Raw genomic sequence first — 20,098 nt, 5'->3', positions numbered from 1 at the left:
TGCATTTTGGTTCTGGTTTTGATTCTCAATTTGTTTGGTTTTGTCATTTTACCAATTATGGAAAAAACTAAAAATTATCAGGAAAATGCTAAAATAGCATAATACAGTATGAAAAATGCTTAAAATAAATACACAATCATAAAGGACAATTAGGAAACTAAAATAATATAACTGAAAATAACTAAACATATTAATATGTTGAGAAATACTCCAAGCTTTTAATATGGTTCTGTAGAGCTGTGGGCGCTCAACCCCAGTCCTCAAGCCCTCCCCCCCAAATCATGTTTTCAGGATATCCCAGCTTCAGCACAGGTGGCTCAATCAGTCCCAGCTTCAGCACAGGTGGCTCAATCAGTCCCAGCTTCAGCACAGGTGGTTCAATCAGTCCCAGCTTCAGCACAGGTGGTTCAATCAGTCCCTGCTTCAGCACCAGTGTCTCAATCAGAGGCTCAGTCTTCAACTGAGCCTCTGATTGAGCCACCTGCGGCTGGAGTTGGGGTAACCTGAAAACCTGTCCTGTTGCGTGAGCGGGGGACAGGAGTTGAGCCCTCCTGCTGCAGATATTGGCACCTGCCCTGGTGTTCTGTTTTAGTTCTAATAATAAGGGTTTTGTGTTTTGTTTTGGAATTTAAGGTTCTGATTTCTCTCACCCGGATCTTCCCATCTCTAATCATTATTTCAGCAGAATACTTCTGTTTGATTTGACTAGAGTTCAGAAGCAGGATGGGAATCCTGTCCATAGCAGGTGAGCCAGAAATACATTGCTTAGCATTTTACTGAGACCAGATTAGTTGCCAGAGGTCTAGTACAGCAATACTATTCAGCTGGGGATTTCCTTACACCAGGAGGAATTGATTTCTGCTTGAAGCTATTAGGATCAAGTATTTATTTATTTTATTAAATGCCAGAAGCCAAAGTAAATGTCAGACTTCTTTTCATGAAAAACAAATTTGGAAGGAGTATTGGAAACACAGTTAAACTCGGGTAGAAATGTCACCTGTTGCAGGAAATCATTGGCTAAAGCAGTACTTGATGCTTGGAAAAGCAACCTCTAAGGGCCTCATGCAGAGAGCAGCGCTATTTAAAATCTCGCCATTTTCCGGAGAAAATCGCGCAAAAAACAGCTGAAAATGGAGAGGTAGTAAAAATGCGCCATTTTTTTTTTCTATTTGAAAATCTCGCCGCGCGGCTGGCGAGAAACTACATCTCGCCAGTCTGAAAAATATCCAAATTCAGAAAGGCGCGCTCGCCATCTAGCGGCTGTTTTTGGCGCGATTTTCTTCAATTTTCTCTGCCAGCTAAAGTTGGCAAGAAGCAGGAGCTCGCCGGCTATAGGGGAAAAAAAAAATACGCGATTTTTTTTTCCCCTTTCACCTGCGCGCATCTCCTCATTTACAATTCTCCACATGCAGTAATGCTAAAAATAGCGGATTTCGCCCATTTCTGCATATGGAGAATAAAACTCTCCATTAAACCTACTTTTTATTCCCCTCTCCAATTTTAAAAAGCGCTGCTCTCTGCATAGGCCCCTAAGAGGCCTATGCACTAAGCGTTCATAAGCCGCTTATCGCCCAAAATGCCTACTCCGATTCTGTAAGCGGCGATAAGTGGGCAATAAAAGACTGAATCGCCACCAAAAAAATGGTTAAACTGCATGAGCGGCGAGAAGCCATTTTTTGCCGCTTTTCGGCAGGTTCACAAACTTGTGCAATTCTAGTAGCAGCGATTAGGTTATCGACGCCTATCATGGCTCTAGAATGGCGAATTTCAGTCCAAATCATCACACCAGGAAAATTTGTCGTGAGGGTGTTGGAAACCTGCTTAGAAGCAGCGAGACGGGACTTAGAAAAAATAATGCTTTTTTGCATCTGCATCGGATTGATGCTGGGGGTCTTCAGAGCTGATATCCATTAATATCAGCACCAGAGACCTCCGGCATGAATTAGATGCATGAACAATGCATTTACAATCAACTTCATAACCTTAGCGGCTAACCGTTAAGGCAATGAAAGGGTTAACCACCAGTGCCAGGCTTATTGTGGGTAGCAGGGGTGTGTGAAGTTGGTATTTGGCCCTTGGTGGGTGTTTAGACCTTGCGGGGGGCTTGCGGTGGACTTAACCTCGTCATTACCTTAGCGGTTAATACCGCTAAGGCATTGAAGGGGTTAACCCTTCCCGCTATCTACCCGGAAGTCTAAACACCCATCCTTGGGGCTAATACCGCTGTCACCCACCACCGCCAGCCACAATAAAAAAAAATGCACACAACAGCCATACTAGCCACCTCCTAGGCCACCAAAAACATTACAATATTTAATAAACAACAATAAACAACCCACCCAACCTCTGTGCCCCCACATAAAACCATTATTTATTTTTTTAGACACAAGATTAATACCACAGGCTGGCGGGGGTCCCCGGGTGGTCACCGCAGGTGTCCATGGGCCCCACAGGACACCCTGGGTGGTTCCCACGGGTGTCTGGAGTCCCTTGGGTGGTCCCTGCTAAGCTCCGTGGGCCTCCAGGTGGTTCCCGCGGGTGTCTGGGGGCCCCACAGGGGACCCCGGGTGGTGCCCGTGGGCGTTCGTGAGTCCTCGGGAGGTCCACACATGCGTCTGTTGGTCCTCGGGTGGTCCCCGTGGGTCCCTGCTGGCCTGCGGTACCATTCCTGTATTTAAAAAAAAAAAAACATGGCCTACATTTCAATAAATACATCTCCCCCCAACACATACAGTAATGTGCAAAAGAACTATTATCCAGATATGGATAATAGATTACTTGCCCATTATTAAACACAACATTAGCCAGGCAGCATAAATAAAGTAAATAAAAACCGTTTTACTTACCCCTGTCAACATGAAGGGCGTCCTCATCAGTATACTGCAGGGCCATGTCCTCCGTTGCCAGAAAGAATACATAAAAAAATACAATCTAATGGCCCATAACCCCTTATCCACCTTAGCGGCTATTGTAATGGCTATTGTAACGCCTATGACGGGGCATTGTATGTCATGAAGTAGGGGGTCCCCGAGGCTGAAACCAATGCGGTACAGCTCTGGAGACCCCCTGCACATGTACACTATTATTAAAATGTATATTTATACTGTATGATCGCCTGTAAGAGTCGTGCATGGAGACGCAGCATCTCCATGCAGCTATTGTTCTGTAGAATTCACAGCCCGATAGCAGGGGGAAAAAAAACAGGTTTCAAGATAGGACATGTTTTTGATCACATGTACCAAAATGGGCTTCACTTCTTCGTGAATCCTGCGTTTGGCTTCATTTTATAACGGGCGAGTCCAAATTTCATACTCGAAAGCAAAAGCTCACTGCTTAGTGCGTAGCCCCCTGAGTGTGAATCAGGGGAACCTTCTTCAATTCCCGGTGTCAGCTCTTTTTGACTTTGGGCAAATCACTTTATCTCCCTCTGCCTAAGGCACCAAAAACATAGATTGTAAGCTCCACGGGCAGGGACTGTGCCATGTGCTGCGTAACATGCACTATACTGTAATTGTGACACGCTTTGAGTCCCACTGGGAGAAAAGTGCTATGTGAAATAAAGTTATTGTAGTTCAATATTTGTACCTGTACACTATACACAGTCCCTACATTTCAACAAATTGTGATGGATAAAATTGACAAATTGCATAATACGTACACATATAAAAAAATCCTTAATCAAAATTTGACACACAGAAAAACTAACATCGCAGAAACTCATAAAAGGACACATTCTGTAGGGATAAAATGTCTGATAAGGACTGCATTAATGAATATCATAAAACACTCTGAGATACTAAATATTATAATCCACTGAACAAGGATCCAGCTCTAAAATTAAAAGGAAACATTATTGATTTTTTTTATTAAGAGAAGAAAATAACCATAATATGAAAGAGGCAATCCAAGTTGTTTTTTAATACAGAATTGAAGCAGGGGTCTCCGGAGGTGAACCCCATTAATTTCAGCACCAGGAACCCCCTGCTTCTGGAGATATAGACCTCCATAGTGAGTGCCGGTAGCTGCTCCAGGATTCACTATATTCCCACTTTTCTAAGCTCCCGAGCCATGCAGGCCAATAGGAAGCTGTGACATCATCCGGTGCAGCTTCCTATTGGCCCACGAGATGAGGAAGCTGAAAACTATAGAAAACTGCGGGAGATCCCCATCCCCGCTTCCCCCCCCCCCCCTGGAGGTCTATCTCCGGAAGCAGGGGTTCCCTGGAACTGAAATGAATGTGGTTCAGCTCCGGAAACCCCCTGCTTCACACCTTAAAAATTAAGACGAGAAAACAACAACAAATGGCTTAGATTGCTCCTTTAAATATCTGACTATTCCCCATGTGTACCTTTATTTTATACTTACCTAAATTACATAACCAGATTCTCCTCCCCTCTTCATAGTTACATAGTTACATAGTAGATGAGGTTGAAAAAAGACGTACGTCCATCAAGTTCAACCTATGCTAAATTAAGACAACAGATACTTTATCCTATATCTATACTTACTTATTGATTCAGAGGAAGGCAAACAAAAAACCCCAGTGACATATCATCCAATGATATCTCATAAGGGGAAAAATACATTCCTTCCTGACTCCAAGAATTGGCAATCGGATTAATCCCTGGATCAACATCCTTCCCATGTATACTTATTTGGTATATCCCTGTATACCTTTTTCATCTAAAAAGATGTCCAACCTTTTTTTGACCAAATCTATTGTATCTGCCATCACAGTCTCCATGTGTAATGAATTCCCCATTTTAACTGCCCTTACTGTAAAGAACCCTTTCCTTTGTTGCTGGTGAAATCTCCTTTCCTCCAACCTTAAGGGATGGCCCCGAGTCCTTTGTACTGCCCCCGAATATATTTATATATAGTTATCATATCCCATCTTAGACGCCTCTTTTCTAATGTAAATAAATCTAATTTAGCTAGCCTCTCCTCATAAGTTATATTGTCCACCCCCTTTATTAATTTGGTGGCCCTTCTTTGCACTCTCTCTAGTTCCATAATGTCTTTTCTTAGGATTGGTGCCCAAAATTGTACTCCATATTCAAGGTGTGGTCTTACTAATGCTTTGTAAAGGGGCATAATTATGTTTACTTCCCTTCCATCCATTGCCCGTTTGATGCAAGATAAGATCTTGTTTGCCTTTGCAGCTACTGCATGACTTTGGGCACTATTGCTAAGCCTGCTGTGTACAAGCACTCCTAAATCCTTCTCCATCAAGGATTCCCTCCAATATATCTCCATTTAATTTGTAAGTCTTCCCCCAGGATGACCTATAGTTTCTGGGAATCGGTCACTATTAGCACCTTTGACTATGTTTGTGGATAAATATCTTTTCTTTGGAGTCAGAGAACAAAGGTCTATAACAGCGTTGGCAAATGTTCTCTCTATTAATCAAAATATAGATGTTACTTGTGTCTTTATTACTGTATGTGCCCTTTGCATAGTTTCTTTATACTAATATTCCACATGAAGAAGCTATGGGTATTCTTCCTAGTACTTTGCAAAATAGAACAAATAATCATTAACCAGCAGTACTCTTACAAATGGCCTTTTAAAATAAGTTTGCTGTTCAGAATTTAACTAATACAAAAAGAAAAAAAGAAATCCCTTTGAATGCACTCACAGTGTAGTATGATAAGTTGTATTCTTAAAACCCTTTAATGGTAATGTTAAAAATTATTAGTATCAGATTGGTAATAGTGAATCCGTGACCAATCTTAGTAAGCAACTAACTAGTCATAAACACATACAATAAGATAAAGAGTGGCAGTGTAGATAGTTGCTGACCCTTGGTGTGTTATCTATGTATGTACTTCTTCAATTAAAGATAGGAATAATCCTTTGAGTAATAAGATATATGGAGCTAGTGTTACACCTTGTTAGATCCATATATAATAATTGATAGGGTTAGTAAATTTTTCTCAAAAACTCTGGGGTGAGCAATGCTACCCAGAGCATTAGATCACCAATAGGCGATAAACCAATATGGGAACAGACAAAAACTATTAAAAAACTGCATAAAACACGTACAGAGCGTAACCACAGCCTCAATATTTTACAGCTATGAAGTTATGTAATGACCAGTTATTCAGCCATAGATCTACTACTGAACACCAATGTTGTAACTGTTTCTTTAAAGTATCTCGGTCTTATATATTATCTCTTGGCAGCACTCTACAGGATCTGAATTCATACATGGACTGTACTAGGAAACTCCTCATACTGCAGAGCATGTGAAAACTGGTTGGACTATAAACATGCTTCTGTCAATATTAAGATATAATATGATATACTTTTTTCTATAGTATTCAGTGGTTACTTTGACTAGTTGCACGATGTCCTAATGCTACAGACACATGTTACATTGCTCTCACCTGTACTGTACTTCAGAAAAGCCTGCAGTGTTGACAAGTTAACTCACTACCACCTGTAAAGACCTAGCAAGGACCCTACAGTACTGAAAGATCTCTCTCTTGGATACTCTTGGCATGTTGGTCCCATTGATGATAGATCAGTTTAGTGACTGTATGTTAGCATTTAAGTAGTTTATTGCAATTATACTGCTAAATAGTTTTCACAGGCTAATGTATTAAAGGGGTTGCATTCTAGCTATGACTGATCTCTGAAGTGGGAAATGTAGTTCAATGTTCAATACAATCTCCTTACAATATCTGGCATGTTCCTTGCGCTAAAAATAGATTGCAAGCTCTTTGAACTAGAGATTCTGTCAACCCCTTGTCATTGTACTATGTGCACAGTTCCATAAACTAAAAATGATGTAAGTACAGTATTCCATGTTATAATTAATTTATAATAAGCTTTGTATGAGTATTGCATTTAATTATTCAAAAACAATTACTGTAGGGTTAGTGGAAATTAATGATGCACTTACATCTTAGAATGTTTAATTGGGCCCTAACTTTCAATCAATGTAAAACATAAAAATAAAAAAAAGCTGTACGAAAGTACCAAATAAAAACAACATTTCTAAAGGTAATTTCATTCATGATCTGGAAAGGTCATCCTATTAAAATAATTGTTAAAGAATTAACTAGTGCACCCTACTTCATAATTCAGCAGCGCAAAGTCCATCAAAATGAATGATTGCATTGCTACATATACTGTAGTACTTTGCACCTCAGATTTACAGTACAGTCATTTTATAACACCTGTTTTGGAAATAACAAACACAGATTATCTTTAGATATGAATCCGCTTAGTTTTATGTATATCATTTGCATTGTAAAACCTGAACAGATCAGTTCTGCTCCGCGGGTTGTGTGTGAGTTACCGAGCTGCTTTGTAATCTCAGTAACTCAGCTCCTTGGAATGGCTTATCTTTTTGTTACCAATTTATTGGCTGAGGATCCCTTCAACACTTCAAGCATTTAAGCATTTAAGCAAGCCATAGGATCTACACTAGGCACTAACGCCAGGTCCCCAGTGGTCACGGTGGCGCGCGTCACACCAGATACTCACCTCTGGTCAGGCAGGTCCCAGTAGCTCCTTGTGTGTGCGCTCCCCTCTCACGATGGCGCGTCCACCAGCAGCGAAGACAAGAATTTTGTCTTCCCGTGCCGCGATGCGGTCACGTGCTCGGTAGGCAGCCAATGGAAGGGCAGATATGCTCCGCCATGGCCGTGCCACCCACATCATGGCCATACCCCCACGCATCCCATCACTCCCCTACAGACCGCAGATCGCCGCTTTAAACTGTGCACATGCCGCCAGGCCAACAGGCGCGCCTTCAGCAGTGAGCACTGAGGACGAGGTCTAAGTGTGTATTGATACACTGCATATTTTAATGTAAGTATCTGTTTGCTGTTACATCCAATGCAAGGAGTTTCTTAATTAAGTTTCCTGCATTTGATATGGGGAAAGACGGGGTTGCAGGCCTGTCTGAGACATGGAGATGTGTCCGCAACTCCTATTTTTATTTACATTTGACACAAATTATTCTTCAAGTCTTTTTGATTCTTAAGAATGAGCAGAGATTCTTGAGACTAGTAAAAGGGGATAAAACAATACATGGAAATGCAGCATACCTGTGTGATACGCAACAATACATGGAAATGCAGCATACCTGTGTGATACGCAACAATACATGGAAATGCAGCATACCTGTGTGATACGCAACAATACATGGAAATGCAGCATACCTGTGTGATACGCAACAATACATGGAAATGCAGCATACCTGTGTGATACGCAACAATACATGGAGATGCAGCATACCTGTGTGATACGCAACAATACATGGAAATGCAGCATACCTGTGTGATACGCAACAATACATGGAAATGCAGCATACCTGTGTGATACGCAACAATACATGGAAATGCAGCATACCTGTGTGATACGCAACAATACATGGAGATGCAGCATACCTGTGTGATACGCAACAATACATGGAAATGCAGCATACCTGTAAGATACGCAACAATACATGGAAATGCAGCATACCTGTGTGATACGCAACAATACATGGAAATGCAGCATATCTGTGTGATACGCAACAATACATGGAAATGCAGCATACCTGTGTGATACGCAACAATACATGGAAATGCAGCATACCTGTATGATACGCAACAATACATGGAAATGCAGCATACCTGTGTGATACGCAACAATACATGGAAATGCAGCATACCTGTGTGATACGCAACAATACATGGAAATGCAGCATACCTGTGTGATACGCAACAATACATGGAAATGCAGCATACCTGTGTGATACGCAACAATACATGGAAATGCAGCATACCTGTGTGATACGCAACAATACATGGAAATGCAGCATACCTGTGAGATACGCAACAATACATGGAAATGCAGCATACCTGTGTGATACGCAACAATACATGGAAATGCAGCATACCTGTGTGATACGCAACAATACATGGAAATGCAGCATACCTGTGTGATACGCAACAATACATGGAAATGCAGCATACCTGTGTGATACGCAACAATACATGGAAATGCAGCATACCTGTATGATACGCAACAATACATTGAAATGCAGCATACCTGTGTGATACGCAACAATACATGGAAATGCAGCATACCTGTGTGATACGCAACAATACATGGAAATGCAGCATACCTGTGTGATACGCAACAATACATGGAAATGCAGCATACCTGTGTGATACGCAACAATACATGGAAATGCAGCATACCTGTATGATACGCAACAATACATGGAAATGCAGCATACCTGTGTGATACGCAACAATACATGGAAATGCAGCATACCTGTGTGATACGCAACAATACATGGAAATGCAGCATACCTGTATGATACGCAACAATACATGGAAATGCAGCATACCTGTGTGATACGCAACAATAAATGGAAATGCAGCATACCTGTGTGATACGCAACAATACATGGAAATGCAGCATACCTGTGTGATACGCAACAATACATGGAAATGCAGCATACCTGTATGATACGCAACAATACATGGAAATGCAGCATCACTGTATGATACGCAACAATACATGGAAATGCAGCATCACTGTATGATACGTAACAATACATGGAAATGCAGCATACCTGTGTGATACGCAACAATACATGGAAATGCAGCATACCTGTGTGATACGCAACAATACATGGAAATGCAGCATACCTGTGTGATACGCAACAATACATGGAAATGCAGCATACCTGTGTGATACGCAACAATACATGGAAATGCAGCATACCTGTATGATACGCAACAATACATTGAAATGCAGCATACCTGTGTGATACGCAACAATACATGGAAATGCAGCATACCTGTGTGATACGCAACAATACATGGAAATGCAGCATGCCTGTGTGATACGCAACAATACATGGAAATGCAGCATACCTGTATGATACACAACAATACATGGAAATGCAGCATACCTGTGTGATACGCAACAATACATGGAAATGCAGCATACCTGTGTGATACGTAACAATACATGGAAATGCAGCATACCTGTGTGATACGCAACAATACATGGAAATGCAGCATACCTGTATGATTCGCAACAATACATGGAAATGCAGCATACCTGTGTGATACGCAACAATACATGGAAATGCAGCATACCTGTATGATACGTAACAATACATGGAAATGCAGCATACCTGTGAGATACGCAACAATACATGGAAATGCAGCATACCTGTGTGATACGCAACAATACATGGAAATGCAGCATACCTGTGTGATACGCAACAATACATGGAAATGCAGCATACCTGTGTGATACGCAACAATACATGGAAATGCAGCATACCTGTGTGATACGCAACAATACATGGAAATGCAGCATACCTGTGTGATACGCAACAATACATGGAAATGCAGCATACCTGTGTGATACGCAACAATACATGGAAATGCAGCATACCTGTATGATACGCAACAATACATGGAAATGCAGCATACCTGTGTGATACGCAACAATACATGGAAATGCAGCATACCTGTGTGATACGCAACAATACATGGAAATGCAGCATACCTGTGTGATACGCAACAATACATGGAAATGCAGCATACCTGTATGATACGCAACAATACATTGAAATGCAGCATACCTGTGTGATACGCAACAATACATGGAAATGCAGCATACCTGTGTGATACGCAACAATACATGGAAATGCAGCATACCTGTGTGATACGCAACAATACATGGAAATGCAGCATACCTGTGTGATACACAACAATACATGGAAATGCAGCATACCTGTATGATACGCAACAATACATGGAAATGCAGCATACCTGTGTGATACGTAACAATACATGGAAATGCAGCATACCTGTGTGATACGCAACAATACATGGAAATGCAGCATACCTGTGTGATACGCAACAATACATGGAAATGCAGCATACCTGTATGATACGCAACAATACATGGAAATGCAGCATACCTGTGTGATACGCAACAATACATAGAAATGCAGCATACCTGTGTGATACGCAACAATACATGGAAATGCAGCATACCTGTGTGATACGCAACAATACATAGAAATGCAGCATACCTGTGTGATACGCAACAATACATGGAAATGCAGCATACCTGTGTGATACGCAACAATACATGGAAATGCAGCATACCTGTGTGATACGTAACAATACATGGAAATGCAGCATACCTGTGTCATACGCAACAATACATGGAAATGCAGCATACCTGTATGATACGCAACAATACATGGAAATGCAGCATACCTGTATGATACGCAACAATACATGGAAATGCAGCATACCTGTGTGATACGCAACAATACATGGAAATGCAGCATACCTGTATGATACGCAACAATACATGGAAATGCAGCATACCTGTGTGATACGCAACAATACATGGAAATGCAGCATACCTGTGTGATACGCAACAATACATGGAAATGCAGCATACCTGTATGATACGCAACAATACATTGAAATGCAGCATACCTGTGTGATACGCAACAATACATGGAAATGCAGCATACCTGTGTGATACGCAACAATACATGGAAATGCAGCATACCTGTGTGATACGCAACAATACATGGAAATGCAGCATACACTGGCGACACACTTTATTCGAGCTCGGCTAGTCCCACGAATTCGGGTATACCCGGGTGTATTGAGGTTTGTGACTGTTTTCTGCCCGAGTGCATTGGGTTATTTTCCAGGCAGGGATTGAAGCATTTTATTCCCTCTGGCTGCAATACTGCACAGTATATATATATATACTGCATTACAATTCATGAATTTATGCCATCTGGTAGACACGCGAAGCATTGCAGCCTATTAAATCCTAATCATTATCATTTAACAGATCAGCCGCCCGTCAGCCAGGCATGAACCCAGGCTGGGAAGGCAAACACAACGGGGCTTGTCAGAGGTGAGGAGCGGCGCATTCCAGGTATCTGCCAGGTACATACTGGGTATTTGCTCGAATAAAGTGTGTCGGTGCAGTACCTGTGTGATACGCAACAATACATGGAAATGCAGCATACCTGTGTGATACGCAACAATACATGGAAATGCAGCATACCTGTATGATACGCAACAATACATGGAAATGCAGCATACCTGTGTGATACGCAACAATACATGGAAATGCAGCATACCTGTGAGATACGTAACAATACATGGAAATGCAGCATACCTGTGTGATACGCAACAATACATGGAAATGCAGCATACCTGTATGATACGCAACAATACATGGAAATGCAGCATACCTGTGTGATACGCAACAATACATGGAAATGCAGCATACCTGTATGATACGCAACAATACATGGAAATGCAGCATACCTGTGAGATACGCAACAATACATGGAAATGCAGCATACCTGTATGATACGCAACAATACATGGAAATGCAGCATACCTGTCTGATACGCAACAATACATGGAAATGCAGCATACCTGTGTGATACGCAACAATACATGGAAATGCAGCATACCTGTGTGATACGCAACAATACATGGAAATGCAGCATACCTGTGTGATACGCAACAATACATGGAAATGCAGCATACCTGTGTGATACGCAACAATACATGGAAATGCAGCATACCTGTATGATACGCAACAATACATGGAAATGCAGCATACCTGTGTGATACGCAACAATACATAGAAATGCAGCATACCTGTGTGATACGCAACAATACATGGAAATGCAGCATACCTGTGTGATACGCAACAATACATGGAAATGCAGCATACCTGTGTGATACGTAACAATACATGGAAATGCAGCATACCTGTGTCATACGCAACAATACATGGAAATGCAGCATACCTGTATGATACGCAACAATACATGGAAATGCACCATACCTGTATGATACGCAACAATACATGGAAATGCAGCATACCTGTGTGATACGCAACAATACATGGAAATGCAGCATACCTGTATGATACGCAACAATACATGGAAATGCAGCATACCTGTATGATACGCAACAATACATGGAAATGCAGCATACCTGTGTGATACGCAACAATACATGGAAATGCAGCATACCTGTATGATACGCAACAATACATGGAAATGCAGCATACCTGTGTGATACGCAACAATACATGGAAATGCAGCATACCTGTGTGATACGCAACAATACATGGAAATGCAGCATACCTGTGTGATACGCAACAATACATGGAAATGCAGCATACCTGTGTGATACGCAACAATACATGGAAATGCAGCATACCTGTGTGATACGCAACAATACATGGAAATGCAGCATACCTGTGTGATACGCAACAATACATGGAAATGCAGCATACCTGTATGATACGCAGCAATACATGGAAATGCAGCATACCTGTGTGATACGCAACAATACATGGAAATGCAGCATACCTGTGTGATACGCAACAATACATGGAAATGCAGCATACCTGTGTGATACGCAACAATACATGGAAATGCAGCATACCTGTATGATACGCAATAATACATGGAAATGCAGCATACCTGTATGATACGCAACAATACATGGAAATGCAGCATACCTGTGTGATACGCAACAATACATGGAAATGCAGCATACCTGTGTGATACGCAACAATACATGGAAATGCAACATACCTGTGTGATACGTAACAATACATGGAAATGCAGCATACCTGTATGATACGCAACAATACATGGAAATGCAGCATACCTGTATGATACGCAACAATACATGGAAATGCAGCATACCTGTGTGATACGCAACAATACATGGAAATGCAGCATACCTGTAGGATACGCAACAATACATGGAAATGCAGCATACCTGTGTGATACGCAACAATACATGGAAATGCAGCATACCTGTGTGATACGCAACAATACATGGAAATGCAGCATACCTGTGTGATACGCAACAATACATGGAAATGCAGCATACCTGTGTGATACGCAACAATACATGGAAATGCAGCATACCTGTGTGATACGCAAGACATGGAAATGCAGCATACCTGTGTGATATGCAACAATACATGGAAATGCAGCATACCTGTGTGATACGCAACAATACATGGAAATGCAGCATACCTGTGTGATACGCAAGACATGGAAATGCAGCATACCTGTGTGATATGCAACAATACATGGAAATGCAGCATACCTGTGTGATACGCAACAATACATGGAAATGCAGCATACCTGTAGGATACGCAACAATACATGGAAATGCAGCATACCTGTAGGATACGCAACAATACATGGAAATGCAGCATACCTGTGTGATACGCAACAATACATGGAAATGCAGCATACCTGTGTGATACGCAACAATACTGAACTTCTTAACACCCCCCAAGTTGCCAACCGATGCCCGCTGTACAAAACACTTTGATAAAGTGATGTTAAGAGGCGCTACACGCAAATACTTTTTTACCTTCAGGTTTTTTTCCTGCTAAACGAGCCTTCGTCCATATTGGGGTTATGTGTCAAAATAGTGCAATTTGCTCCAGGATGTGGAGCAAAACGTTCCATTTGCATCAATTTGTATCAGCGCATACTGTATGTATGAAGATTCTTAATCTTGTTTCTTTACATTTGGTGCAGATCTCATAGGAGTTCAGGTTATTGCCACCGAAACCTGCTGAACTAAACTGATGCAATTAGGATATTGTGCCATCTCTTTTCTTTACTCCTAACCGCTCAATGGTGTCAGCGCAGCAGCACTGGAGCAAAGCATCTCTAGTCCATGAAGCCAAATAACGCAGGAACAATACTAGTTTGCCACACTTAATACAGCAAATAAAAATACCATGTGTGAGCACATTCACACGTCTCAGACAGGTCTTTCCCCATTATCTCCCAGCATACAGTGCTGCAACTGCAGCCAGGGATTCTGGGACATGACATGCAAATGACCACTCACTGTCACATTTTACTTCATATCCATTTTAACATGGACTCTTTAAGCCTAAGCGTGCCGCATTACACAGCGTTCCAGCATAGCCGGGTTACAGACGTGCAGAGCCGGGTTACAGACGTGCAGAGCCCGGTTACAGACGTGCAGAGCCCGGTTACAGACGTGCAGAGCCAGGTTACAGATGTGCAGAGCCCGGTTACAGACGTGCAGAGCCCGGTTACAGACGTGCAGAGCCTGGTTACAGACGTGCAGAGCCGGGTAACAGATGTGCAGAGCCCGGTTACAGACGTGCAGAGCCGGGTAACAGATGTGCAGAGCCCGGTTACAGACGTGCAGAGCCCGGTTATGGACTTGCAGAGCCAGGTTACAGATGTGCAGAGCTGGGTTACAGACGTGCAGAGCCTGGTTACGGACGTGCAGAGCCCGGTTATGGACTTGCAGAGCCAGGTTACAGATGTGCAGAGCTGGGTTACAGACGTGCAGAGCCTGGTTACAGACGTGCAGAGCCTGGTTACGGACGTGCAGAGCCGGGTTACAGATGTGCAGAGCTGGGTTACAGACGTGCAGAGCCTGGTTACGGACGTGCAGAGCCCGGTTATGGACTTGCAGAGCCGGGTTACAGACGTGCAGAGCCGGGTTACAGACGTGCAGAGCCTGGTTACAGACGTGCAGAGCCCGGTTATGGACGTGCAGAGCCCGGTTATGGACTTTCAGAGCCGGGTTACAGACGTGCAGAGCCTGGTTACAGACGTGCAGAGTCAGTAAACCTACACGCTTTTCCGGTCATTCTCTTTAGTTCTCATACAGTATTTCTTAGTGTAAATAACACTTTGATGAAAGCAACGAACGCCTCATATAAACCCTGACGCACAGGAGAGTGGGAGTTGTCAATAAAAGATTTGTTCTTTTCTGGTAGTTTTGATCACATAGTTCTGTAAATCTAACACATAGGGGCCTATTCTATTAGCTTCGATATTATCACTGCCAGATGGAACGTTTTGTCAGGACCCTTCCTCACGGTCTGACGTTTGTGTTATCACGGTATCAGAAAGAGTTATCGTAAGTCAGAAACCGTGAGGTAGGAAAATGCCAATACCGATCGGGATAGCAGTGTCCTTATCTCAGCCTTTTTCTAAGCTCTGCCGCTGCGATGTGCCCGCCGTCTGTAAGAGCTGCACAGAGAGAGCTGCATCTCCCTGCACACAGAGAGCTGCATCTCCATGCACAGCTCTTACAGGCGATCTCCCTGCACAGAGAGAGCTGCATCTCCCTGCACAGCTCTTACAGGCGATCTCCCTGCACAGAGAGAGCTGCATCTCCCTGCACAGCTCTTACAGGCGATCTCCCTGCACAGAGAGCTGCATCTCCCTGCACAGCTCTTACAGGCGATCTCCCTGCACAGAGCGAGCTCCATCTCCCTGCACAGAGAGAGCTGCATCTCCCTGCACAGAGAGAGCTCCATCTCCTTGCACAGAGAGAGCTCCATCTCCCTGCACAGAGAAAGCTCCATCTCCATGTACAGCTCTTACAGGCAATCTCCCTGCACAGAGAGAACTGCATCCCCCAGCACAGCTCTTACATGTGATCACACTGTTTTTGTTTGATTTTAAGAAAATAGTATTGAAGCACAGGGTCTCCAGAGCTGAAATTAATGTGTGTCAGCTCTGGAGACTCCCAGCTTCCATGTGATATTTTTTTTCTTCTGTCACATCGAGGATCCCATCTGGCAATATCAGAACCTGCGAGTTGCAGCCGTGATGTGAATCTCGGAGCTACTAGAATTGCTCAATATTTTGAGTTTGATATTTTGAGCTCCCGCACAGTTTGTCTGTGCTGGAGCACTACCGATCGAGAAGAAGCACTTCTCAAGCGAGTTTGGCATGTTATCGAAGCTTTCTGAAAAGCTACACTTGCAAACCCATTCGAGAAGTGCCCAAAATGCTTGATAAGTCACTTATCGGAGCTACTAGAATAGGCCCACAGTGTTGATTACAGCTTTCTGCAGTATAATGTGGGGGTGTTGTTCTAAAGGAAGAAATGCTGTCAGCAGCGGTGTGCTTTTAACATGGAAAATAAATGCAGAAATATTTTTGCATCGGAATGCCGATTCTCTATGGAGATTCTCAAGAACCATACAGTCCTGTGGGAAAGAACACCACCTTACAAAGGCTGAAACGTTGTTGCCCCATTACATGACCTCTCAGAGAAGTCTTCTGTTTTGTTGTGCACAGATTTGCAAAATTAGTGAGTGTATCAGGATCAAATATATAGGGATGGAGTGCAGAACTGGGCTTTTAATGGAAGGAAAGTAAATTTAAATATTTTAGGAGAGAACTGTTATGGTATCTTATGGTATATAGTTTAGTAGCCTTGTCCAGAGGTTAACATAAGTGCAGGGATATTGTAACAGGGTCTTATCCCTGTTAACAGACTTGCCTCTAATCCAGAGACAGGAAGGAGATATTCCTGTGGTGACATTTGTAGCTGACACAGGAAAGCAGAGAAGCCTGCACACAGACACTGTCTTGAGCACAAAGGCTGTGCTGAGATAAAGACACCCAGAGACCTATATTCTTGGACATGGGGGACCCAGGATCCTACTGTAGTGCCAACAGTTATTCTAACACAAACCAATGGCAATCGCCAAAAAGACCCAGGTAAATGCTGGGTCTAGTTTAAGGCAAGTTTAAGGCATTTCTGCACTGACTAATGGTCCATCAGATTAACAGCGGGTGTTCCTGGCAGTCCCATTCAAACTGAATGGGACTGCCAAGGACCCCTGCTGTGTTAATCCGATGGGTCATTAGTCAATGCAGAAATGCCTTAAACTTGCCTTAAACTAGCCAGGTTACACACAGCATGTACCCAGCATGTAACCGGGCTAGTTTAAGGCAAGCTTTAGAATACTCAGTGTCTCGTCTGTACCAGGGACTGACATGAAGGGCCCATCTGCTTTAAGGTATCTCTTGAAACTTTGGAGAATAGGGTGGTAATGGGATTATCCCACCAGACCTGCAGATAGGGACTGGGTAAGTAAGTTAGCCCTTACACAGGGATAGGCGTTTGTTGTTTTGTTGTTTTCATATGTTTGCTGTGCTATTTAAGGAAATGACAATAAAGCCTTATTTTAATTTCCCCTTAAAACGGTCTCCATTGCGTACCTCTGAACACGTCTCTTACAGATATCCTTAAAACCTGACCTGTTGGTGACCCTTGAGGACTGGAGTTGGCCACTCCAGGTATGGGTGTTACCCCATTGAATAACTGATTTTAGTACAAACTGTCCACAAACACAACACATGCCATCTCCCAAGCTAATACTTTACACCTGTTATCTCTGATATTATGTTTTCTTTGGGGAATTCCATTTTCCTCTACTACTTTTGTGATGACTCCACTTAAATGTGTAATACATATTTTGTAAAACTGTAACTCCAAAAGGTAAGTGGAAAGGGCAAGTTGTCCTGTGAATTTCATGGGCGTATTTGGGAGAGTTAGGCAGACATCTGTGGGTGTTGTATGATATGGATGACAGAGATGAAGCAGTAGCAGCAATATTGAACAGTAATGAACAGAACCTTATTTGGAGATCTATGGACAGATTTTGAAGAGTGTAAAAACCCACCGAAATCAGCAGGCACCAGTATACAAATACATATTTTTGGACTCCTCTTTCTGTAATAAGTCTCTATGGTTCCCACCATCCTTATTGTGAAAGTACTGTACATTTCAGTAACAGAGATAACCCGCTAATAAAGACTAATGTGTATGTGTGCCTGATGTTGTTTAACATGGTTGATCCAATTTCTACAAAAAGTATCTAGTAGCTCTCTTGACACTTATCCAAGTACAGTATGTATAGCTGATGATGTAAAGAGCTTTCTATAAGACCCTAAGCATATTGCTCTCATTAAGCTTTCACCAGTGAATTGCCATACAGATCAAAAAGGGATCCAACAGAAATAATATACTACACAGAACCAAATAATTATCCTGGGTCTGAAGGAATATCAGGAATGGGCTCAGTATAAACTTACAAGTATAAAACACAGAACCTGTACAGTACATTGAATATAAATTGCCCACATGTCCTATTAAAATTATATCTCCGTTAAGCTTTGCTTTTAATTGTCTTAATTAAATGGAAGCACGCCTGCATCTGTACATCTTATTGAGTTGTTTCTTCATTTCCCTCAGTGTTACATATTAGCTGAGAGGTATATTTCATCTTCCCAGTAGAGGGCCAACTAAGACCAAATACTCGATACTGTTACTGTATTCAAGTGGGGTGTTTATGGGGGAATAATGCATGGATGGGATGCACCAGGGCACATACATCTCAGCCGCCCCTTATCACCATAGACATCCCTCATTTCCGAGTCCTCTCACACAAGTCTGCTACCCATACATGCTAATATTGTAAATGGCCATCAGAAACCGTGGATCATGAAATCAGGACTCTAGAAAATGCAGTTACACTTTAAGTAAATGTTCTCACAATTAAAATGATCATTTACTTTTTCATTCTTGATTTTAAAAGATGGGCTTGTCCTATATTTTGACGTTGTTAAACTTGGGTGCATGTTCCCAATTACAGGGATATTACTATAATTAATCTAATTAATTTACACTTTAATAGCATTTTATTTAGCCATTTTTCAATAATCTCACTTTTCAGTATTAAGTATCACCTATAAAATGCATGTACCACATGTTTAAACACTAATATTACACAATGACCCTCAACATCTATGTTGCATTGTTGAAGACCATTTTTACCCTTCTTTTTACAATTAAATCCAAGCTTACCTTTCAGTACAAAGTAGAATTTTTCTAGAAACATGTTTGATTCTCTTGCTAATCCAAGTTGTTGATCAGCATGTGTCAGTCTGACAGGCTTGAAGCTGAAAGACATTCATTAAAAATCCAATTTCAAAGACTCAGCTCTTCCAACCAACACACATATTTCCTCTCCCCCAATCCATAGAGATCCACAGCTGAAAGAGAAGTGAGGATTTCTTTCTAGGATCCCCTTTGGATTCTGATCTTTTCTCCTGCACTGTAAGTGTTATTTTGTATTTCTCCCTTCACCATGCCAAGACCCCTTCCTCTGCAGACACTGGTTGACAGGCACCACAACTTGTCCCCTGTAGGCTGTGTGGGGTCTGTGTTGTGTGCAGGAGGAGATG

At 42.1% G+C, this 20,098-nt stretch overlaps 1 protein-coding gene across 1 annotated transcript in view; it reads right to left on the bottom strand.

Annotated features, from left to right (window-relative positions):
* The window catches only part of NETO2 (neuropilin and tolloid like 2), a 55,337-nt gene that overhangs the window by 34,860 nt on the left and 379 nt on the right, over positions 1 to 20,098 (bottom strand). Inside the window, exon 1 of the mRNA XM_075576275.1 lies at positions 19,719 to 20,098. This exon is cut by the window's right edge and continues 379 nt beyond it. Coding sequence (XP_075432390.1) covers positions 19,719 to 19,824 — 106 coding nt within the window. The 5' untranslated portion in view covers positions 19,825 to 20,098. The remainder of the gene's footprint in view (positions 1 to 19,718) is intronic.

The sequence above is a fragment of the Ascaphus truei genome, chromosome 19, assembly GCF_040206685.1.
Source record: "Ascaphus truei isolate aAscTru1 chromosome 19, aAscTru1.hap1, whole genome shotgun sequence".
In the NCBI taxonomy this organism is placed as follows: Eukaryota; Metazoa; Chordata; class Amphibia; order Anura; family Ascaphidae; genus Ascaphus; species Ascaphus truei.
Note: the sequence above shows the minus strand (reverse complement) of the source record. Positions and strands in the feature narration are given on the sequence as shown.